At 49.7% G+C, this 9,105-nt stretch overlaps 1 protein-coding gene across 1 annotated transcript; it reads left to right on the top strand.

Moving 5' to 3' along the window:
- The first annotated feature begins 365 nt into the window (after positions 1–365).
- LOC104685429 lies at positions 366–8,596 on the top strand. The gene is made up of 15 exons (XM_039552221.1): positions 366–636; positions 995–1,172; positions 1,448–1,553; positions 1,665–1,835; positions 2,058–2,180; positions 2,698–2,935; positions 3,940–3,963; positions 4,549–4,605; positions 4,761–4,883; positions 5,418–5,605; positions 6,385–6,584; positions 6,907–6,998; positions 7,320–7,374; positions 8,049–8,146; positions 8,292–8,596. Exons 1-15 carry the CDS (start codon positions 366–368, stop codon positions 8,504–8,506), a joined length of 2,139 nt encoding a protein of 712 aa, XP_039408155.1. The 3' UTR covers positions 8,507–8,596.
- The last annotated feature ends 509 nt before the right edge of the window (positions 8,597–9,105 follow it).

Here is a 9,105-nt window from a genome sequence, read left to right on the forward strand (position 1 = left end):
ATAATCTCAAGCTGTGCCAGGGCAGGTTGAGGTTGGGCATTAGAAGGAATTTCTTCACAGAAAGGGTGATTAGATACTGGAATGGACTGCCCGGGAAGGTGATGGAGGCACAACCACTAGAAGTGTTTAGGGAAAGACTGGATGTGTAGTGCCCGTGTCTAGTTGACAGGGTGGAGTTTGGTCATTGGCTGTGCTCGATTATCTCAGAGGTCTTTTCCAACCTAATTGATTCTGTAATTCTACAGAGGCTAATTTGGTACGAAGGCAAGGCTGGTCCCGAACTCCGAAGGCCTGAACAGCCAGCCCTGCTGCCCCAACCTCCTCCCTGCAAGGCAAAGCTGCCGCCAGCCCCGCCGCTAATGGGGATGGCCGCGCCCCCGGGCGCTCCCAGCACGGGCAGGCCGGCCCAGGCCGCGCCCCTCCGCAGCTGCAGGGCCGGGGCGGGGCGGGCCGGCACCGCCCCCGCTGCGCCGCGGCGCGTTAATGTCGGTCCTGGCGGCCCCAGCCCTGCTCACCGCGATGCTGCGCGCCCCGCCGCCGCCGGGGCCGGCCGGGGCCCGCGGGCAGCGCCCGGCAGGGCGGCCTCGCCTTCTACGTGCTGTGGGCTCTGCGGGAGCCGCCACGGCGGCTCGGCAGGTGCGGCCCGGTGCGGCCCGGCCCGGCCCGGCCCGGCCCGGCTCGGCTCGACCCTGCCCCGCGGCTGCGCGGGCGCGGCCGGTCCCTGTCAGGGTTGGGCTCCCCGCGGGCCGGGCACCTGCACGCTGTGCCCTGGCCCTCGTTTCTGGAAATGCCGCTGCCCACCTGGCTGCGCTGCCCCAGCCCTTGGCGCCTCTCCCTTCCCACTGCCTTGCATGGTTTCATCTTTAAACGGCACAACCCCTCTCCTCTCACCCTTCCCAGGCATAAACGTATTTTTAGGTGTTTTCATATATTTTCTCACCTTTTATTTTACTCCTTGATTACTATCTCTCGTTCTTCTTCCCTCCCGTTACAGCCAGTCCAGCCAGATGGGTTTCCAGGCTTGGCTGCCCCCTGCCATTGCCAAAGCAGCTGGTGGTGTTCGGGCTGGGCGACTGGAGCTGTTACTCTCCGGACACGAGCATCGCAGTGGATGTGCTGGTGTCCCCAGGCGTCGCACCACAGCGGGTTGGCACGCTGGAGCCCACCCGCAGGTTACAGCAGGAGCTGCCAGGGTGTCAGGAGGGGCATCCTGGAAAGCTTTCTGATCTCTGGTGCTACCTGATTCTGCTGGTGTTATGCAAAAGCTGCTCAGGCCTGCTGGTCCTCCACCATGGTGTTTCTCTCTAGTGATGACTCCAGCTTCCTTTTGACTGCTTTCCTGGTTGGATCTCTTTTGGCTTTGGGCTGTTATAATCTACTATGAGAGCAGGAATTTTGCCCTGGTCAGTGTCACTTGTGGGCTGAAAAGCTGTGGTCCCTTGTGCAGGTCTCTGGTGTGGGAAGATGACTGGAGAACAGATATTTTCATGGCCTCGTTGAAAGAGATGGACAAAGGCAACCCTGTGAGGCTTGTCCTGACTGTCAATGGACAGGTAAAAGAATTGACGCTTTCCTTTCTTCCTGCCCAGGGTCCCAAATGTTGTCATTTCTGAGCCCCAGAACCTCCTCTCCCTGCTCTTCTTTTCCTTCTCTGCTACTCTAAGGTAGAGCTGACAATCACGGATCTGTTAATGCACATCTGTGCTGAGCCTGAAACTGCTGTGATGCTCCAGGCCTATCCTCTGAACACAGTTTTGCCAGAACACCTTGTGTGTCGCAGGAGATGGGCAGCAGACAGCTGTTCACTTCCAGTTCCACTCTCTCCTGAGTCTTTGGTACTTACATAGTTGTTTTACCTTGAGCTGAAGCCAATGGATTTAGTGTGTTGCAGCACCTGGCTTTCCTTTTCCTTGTTTATTTTGTTGGTGTGGGAGATGGAGGCAGGTTATTCCATTGCAGGGAATCTGTCCCTTGCAAGACATGTTTTTGCTCATCCTTTTTGTGGATGGAGGCTAGCACACTTAGGTCCTTTTATTCTGTCACTGTTTCTGCTGCAGCTGCTCCGAGGTGTCTCCAGCAGTACGCCTGCCCATCCCTTCCTTGTACCAGAGACCACCCAGTCACCAGTGCTCCCAGCGGATGATAGGCCCCTTGGCCAGGACCTGGAAGATCCTACTGGGGTATGTGTATTTTGGAGCTGTCTCCTTGTTATTTCACCTTTTTTCTTAGTATCTTCTCCCTCACCAGTAGCCATTCAGTTAATGTCTAGCTGAAACATTTGCTGTCATTTTTTCAGTGGAGATACAGCTAAGCAAGTTCTGGAGCCAAAGTTTCTCTTGTGCTGAAGAAAGATACATTCTCCATTGAAATGGTTTGAAACCTTTTGAAAGGTTGAATTTAGTAGTCCTTGGTGGGATGATCAGCTTCATTCCTAGTACATATAGCCTTTTTGCCCTTCCATGTTCTAGCTGTGCCCAGCAGCCAGCAGTCTGAAAGCCGACCACAGCACACAGCAGCAGCTAGCTGCTTTGCTCAGCACCCGTTTGGCAGCTGATACTGATGGCACGTTGGCCCTTAAAACTCAATGGGAGGATAAGCCTGAAAACAGTTACCACATCTCTGGCCCAGTAAGATGCAATTCACAGTAGCCTTGGGTATCTTTCTTCAGGGCTGATTTGACTGGGACTCATGTCACAGGTTAAGAGTCAGAGCTCAGAGGTGGCTGCCAGAGCATCCGTGCCTGTGAAGAAGGACATCCAGCCACCACTGAGGACCCTGGTGGTACCCTGTGCTCTGAAGTCACTGGCTGGCAAGGTGGAATCCAGTGAGGCCTGGAGGAAGAGTCCTGACCAAGGACCACCAAGAGTCCACTCCAAAAAGCCCAGGAAAGTTTTGTTTGAACCCACAGCATGTGAGAGAGATCTCGATGAAGAAGGTAACTCTGGTAGCTTCCAACTTTATTTTACAGGTCTTGTCTGAATGATCTGTCAATGCTGCTAGGCTGCAACTTCCCAGTCCATTTCTCTATATACCTCCAAGGCATGATGGGCTTGTATGTTTGGCTTTGAAATACTGAGAATGCTCTTTATTACTGGATCAGCTGCTTGATGAGTTTTTGCCTGTTGGGAAAAGGCCAGAAATAGAACATGGGATATTCTTAGTGCCAACACTTTGTACTGTGACATAATGCCTATCTTTTCATACAAGTAAAAGTGTTTTATAAATAGGCAAGTATCATTAACCTTGTTTTACAGAAGAGTAAATTGAGGCACAAGAAAGTTACTTACTGTGATGTTCTGTAACCTCTGCATTAGTCTGTTTGCACCCCTACTTAACAGCATACCACGTGGTCCATAGAAGACATTGGTTATTATTACAGTATAGAGAATACAAAAAGGAATATATGTATATAATAATATATGTAATTAGTATAATTGTACTGACTTTTGAGTAGTGAGAAGGTAACTGCCAAGGGGTTTGGAAACAAAACCTTAGGCTTCTGGAGTGAGTATTCCAAGTCAGCTCCAGAGTGTGACCAAGTTTATGTGTAAGTTTGGCAATAACTTAGTGATGCCCATAAGAAATGACTTATTGGGACTTGGCTTGCTTGTCATAAATGCAAATACAGCTCCATCATAAAGTTGTTTCTGCTGCAGGCAGTGTGAGAAGGGGGGAAACGAACTTCGATCAGAGGGGTAAAATGCAATGGTGACAGCATTTGGCAGTCAGTGTGCCCTCCTCTTACCTATCTTCTGCATTTCTTCTGATGAGACTTAGTTCATGATTCTTGGTCTTGCACCTTGTTTGTTGCAGTGAGGTAGCTTTGTGCTGGAGGTTGGAGGAAGGAAGGTCAAAGGGCTCCTACACAGTGGAGCTGAGCACTTTCCACAATATGTCTGCTGGCTGCTTTATGGGGCCATATCTGTGTTCCCTTTGCAGATCTGGCGGTGAAGGAGTTGCAAGGTGAGATTTGGTTCCTAGACCCTGATTTGTCTTTTCAGTCACTCAGTGATGATATTTCTTCCCTTCAACGTCAGAAGCCTCTCATGCTTCACCCTGTATCTCCCCAGTGATCAAGAATAACAAGTAGGTTGTGTGTACACACTCTTCCTCTTCATGCAGTTGCCGTCAGTACAGGTGCTTCCAGTACTGTCAGGCTCTCAAATATGTTTCTTTAGCCCCTCTGAATCTCAGACACACCTCTGGGTACATAGCTCTTTGAGGAAAAAAGGTAAGGTATGAAATAGACTTTGATTTAAAAGTATCTTTCTAGCTTGCTCAGCCAACTGCAGGGGCCTGGGAGGGGAAAGGAGGAGGAACAGAGCAGCACAAGGAATACCTCTGGAAACAGCCCCAGGCTTCTGATTGTTCCATCTTCGGCACTGACAAGCTGTCCCTGGGTAGCCTTCCCTCACAAGGAGTGGCGTGGGGCAGGTAGCACAACTGGGAAATCACTTGTGGAGATGGGGTAGTAAATGGGGGACATTCAAGCCTGTCTGAAGTGGCAGCCTGAATGCATCCTACATCCAGCTACTCCTTGCTCCTGAGGTCTCTTTAAGTACAGCAATTACTCCCCTGAGCCAACTGGAAATACTTCTCAGGAAGGTAAGTCTTTTTGCCCTGCAGAGGGAAGGGACCAGGGGCCCTTGCCTTACCATTTCCTCTCTCTGAGCATTCAGGTGGCTTGTTCTTCCCAGCAGGGAAGGGCGCTGAGGGTGTCTTGTCTGACTGCTCACAGGCCTGTGCTCTTTCCTCCCCAGGCAGTCCCAGCCCTCGGTGGTGCCATGCCATGTGCCTCAGTGACCTGGGGACAGCTGTTCTCATTGGTGGAGAAGGTGTCAATCAACAGTCCTGCAGGGATGCTCTCTGGAAGCTGGAAATTGGTGAGGACTTTAGGGCTGTCAAAGGCAGTGGGGACAGTGGGACTCGAGGACAGCTCATGCAGATGGGAGGGGATACTTGGGCATCTGTGCATATGGAGGGGACAGCAAAGGCATCACATCTAGCATGTCACCAGGCTGAGCTGACAGCACAGAGGGCCTTGAGAGGCTCTGGGATTGTACTTGAGAGCCCTCTAGGAGCTAAGCTACAAGTTCTGGAAAGAGTTGGGGGGATTTTAGGGGGTAAAAGCAACAGTGCAGTTTGCAGTCTGTGCATGGTCACTGGTGGGAAAGTGTGAGATAAAATTCCAGTGCCTTGTCTTTCTGCACCTCACTGGTCCTTTTCACCGTGCTATTCCCCTTCATTCCTTACAGAAACAATATTCTGTATGAGCTCCCTCTAGCCCTGAATCAAAGGAGAGGAGGAGATGAAGGGAGCAAGGTTTTGAGTAAGATTTTATGGCATATTCTTTAAATCTAGAGAAATCAAGAGCATTTTTGAACTCGCATACCATGTGTCCGATGTTGCTCCCACAGACAATGATTTATGGCTTCCAGTGGGTTTCCAGCTACAAAATGCCATGCCATCGTGCTTGCATGGTCACACAGCTACCTACGACCCTGACACCAAGCGTATCTACATCTTTGGGGGCATAAGGGAGGACAAAGACTACGGCAGGATCTACATTCTGGACACAGTCACCTGGAAATGGCTCTTTGTGGCTGTGAGTACTGCATCTCTTCCAAGACAAAAGTGCAGGAGGGGTGGCAGGTTCTGCCTGAATGTGGCAGTCAATGTGCCCATGTCCTTAGTCCAGTAGTCTTGGTCCACTGTTGCTGCAGGTTGTCTGAGATGCGTAGTTGGGTTTGACATGTATTAGGAGGCTGTGTTGAAAAGCCACATGCTGAACAGAAACCAGGAGCTGCGCCTACAATGAATGAAGCAATGTGAAAAAATGGGTGCTGCAGAGGGCTGTGTCTGACCAAGCCCAAGGGTGGGAGGTACTCTACAAGCAGCAGAGGGAAATGGCTTCTCATTTTATATGGTGCCATTTGAGAGCAGCACCAGATGCTGACGTGAAGAGCTGGTGAAGCACCAGATGCATTGATGCAGCACCAGATGCTGACGTGAAGATCTTCTCAAATTGGGGACCGCTCTGAGGACAGCAGAATTCTGAGTCCTGTCAGCATGGGACTGTCCATCTCATTCCTGGCTAAAGCACAAAATGGCTTTTACAGAGTAAACCTGGATGAGATCTTTCTGTTCCCTGACATCTTCTGAGGAAGGTGTGGGAGGTTGACTTGTTTTCTTATCAGAGCATTCTGGTGGTGTGGAGCATGCAGAGAATATACTGTCTGCCTGTGCAGCAAAGGTCTGGCTGGGGAGCCAATAAAGTGAAAATTGAGACTTACCAAACTCACTGCATGATGTGGGTCCCTTTCCTATGGGTCATGCAGCAAATAATGCACTTCTTGTAACAACTATATATTGAACTTTTTCTAGGCTAAAGGGAGGATACCAGTGCTCACCTACCACAGTGCAACTATCTACCACAAGGAGCTCTTTGTTTTTGGAGGAACTTTCCCCAGAAAGGCATCACTGGCAGTTGCACCCTGCAGCAATGTGCTTTATGTCTTCAATCCAGAGCATGAAATTTGGTATCAGCCCATTTCAGAAGGGGAGAAGCCTCTGCCTAGGCTTGGGTGAGAGTGCTCTAATTCCAGCTATCCAAAATAATGCAGGAAACCTCTGCTCACCTTCCCTCCCACACCAGTGTGATTTCCTAAATATTAGGTGATTGTTCTCCACCACTTACTCCTTAAGATAGGGCTGTGTTTAGAGCAATGTGACTCAGTACCTCCTATTATGAATCCTGATGGAATTCTGTCCCTGGGCTGCAGTGGCTGTGGGTAGAGGCAGGTGTAGACTGAAACTATGGCAGCCCAGTAGAAGAGGCCAAGGCTAAAATGGAAGTTTTGGGAACTTGCTGAAGATGTTTTATTCACTTGTGTTCTCTCTGCCCAGGCATTCAGCTACTCTATTGAAAAACAAGCTGCTGATTTTTGGGGGTCGGAGTACTTCTCTCTACCTCAGTGACATGCACATTCTGGATCTGGGTAAGAAAGTCTGTGCCATTTGGCTGCCTTGGGAAGGTCTGTTCCAAGACAGGGGCTTGGGAGTGAGGTGTGCTCAATGGGAAAAGAGCAATAACATTATACAAACTCCTGACTAAGCAATGGAGATGAAAAACTATGGGTTAAAAAAAACCCTTTCTGGAGCAGTAAGGGGGGGCAGGAAATGAAGAAAAAACAATGGCTTTTTTGGAAGAGGTTGGGTAATAGAGAAGGCAGGTTGTTGATGCAGCAGAGTATAAGTTTTTGTCTAGTTATGAGGCGGAGATTTTTGGACATTTCACCTGCCTTTTCTCTGGCTTTCAGGTTTCATGGAGTACACACCAGTCCCTCTCCTCGCAGGACAGCCTTCTGCACGTTGGTAAGATTCTGTTGCAGACCCAGGAGCTATCTTCTGTCATTTCTCTTTGAAGCCAGGTTTAAACAGTGCTTGTGATCAGACCCAGCTGCATATCTCTGTCCCACTAGTCAAAATACAGTGGATCTTTGCTATGGGGCCAGGAATTCCTGTGCTGTCCTTGTTGGTGCCTGTATGGTGTGGGGGGATATTCCTTAGTCTCCCTGGAAATCTGCCTTTCAGGCTAGGGTAAGTTTTCTGCTGTGTCCTAGTAAACTGTATTGCTTGCTGTTCGGTCTTCACAGTGCCTGGAGAGGTACTGTGCCACACAGAGGAAGAAACTCCTGTACCAGGACTATGCTGTTCCTAAAGGGACAGAATTGCTCACTAGAACAACGATCTAAAGCAGTGCAGAGCCCAGCTAGCCTGCTATCTCACCACACAGAGCAAAGCGTAGGAGTTTTGATAGCTCCTTCTGAGATAATGAGTTGCTCTTCAGGCCTGATCTGCGGACGCAGACAAACATCTCTTTTAGGGTTATTCTGCAAGTCAGGGTAGAGAGAAGCAGAAGTCAACTTTCTTCCTGCTGCTTAAGCTCCCAATCTCCAGATCAAGTCTGCCTATCCCTGCCCATTGCTGACTGAGGCCATCCCAGCAGGTTTTGTTGTAGTCACCATTTGACTTTGCTTTGGTCACAGTTTTCATGCAGCTCTGGCTGTGTCGGACCAGAAGGTTCTGATCAGTGGAGGCTGCAATGCCAAAGGAGCCTTGCATGATGTCTTTGTTTTCCACCTAGGTGAGTGACTCCCCTGCCCTGTTTTGATAGCTGAAGGTGACTCTGGGGCTACAGTGGTGTTTCTGAACACCTGGTCTAGTCCATTTATCTCATCCCTTGCACTAGGAATGGGGTTGTCAGTACTGATAGCCCCTTTCTGTTTCAGATACTCTCTCATGGAGCACAGTGATCCACCACGACCTCTGCTCTGTTCCCCGAGCTGGCCACACATTGCTTGACCTGACTCCTGCCCACTTGATGGATATGGACAAGGAGAACAAAGAGGAGCAGAACCTGCACACGGTGTTAGTCTTTGGGGGCTCCAACTGTGCTGGGACCTTTTATAACAGCACAGTCAAGATCCAGCTCGACCTAGGATAATGCATGATACTCAGAATGACCCTGAACAGCAAGGCTCTTTACCAGCCTAAATACAGATATAGATGGCAATAAATGAATCCAAGCAACATAGCAGTCCAGGTATCTGTATGTAGGTGAATGCCACCTTGGTACAAGAGATTGTGGGTTTGTAAAGTCTGAAGGCCATGAATATTGTTCTCTTAGGGTACCTGATATACAGTATCTGGGCTCAGGTGCCAAAACATTCAGTGGGGTCTGAGCTGAGTCTGCACAAGAACACAGATACAAGGTTATGGGTTCCCTTCTTGTCCTACAGGTTTTAAGCTGGAATTCCCAGGGTGCTTTCAGCTTTGAAGGTGATTCAGGTATTTGGTTTCATTTGGGATGAGTGGAGTGGGATCTACTCCTGCTATTTGGAAAGTCCTCATAGTAAAAGTACAGGCATGATTCTGGTTTGGAGGGAATCTGGGGTGGGATTCCCTTGGACAACAGTCTGCAGCTGAAAACTAGGAAAACACCTAGAGCCGTATCCGAGGATGGGCAAAAGAAGAGAACGTAATTTTCAGTGTAGGGGAGAGAGCTGGCTGTGCCTTGCTGTCTATGGCACAATCACCTAGCTT

This window comes from Corvus cornix, chromosome 5 (assembly GCF_000738735.6).
Source record: "Corvus cornix cornix isolate S_Up_H32 chromosome 5, ASM73873v5, whole genome shotgun sequence".
In the NCBI taxonomy this organism is placed as follows: Eukaryota; Metazoa; Chordata; class Aves; order Passeriformes; family Corvidae; genus Corvus; species Corvus cornix.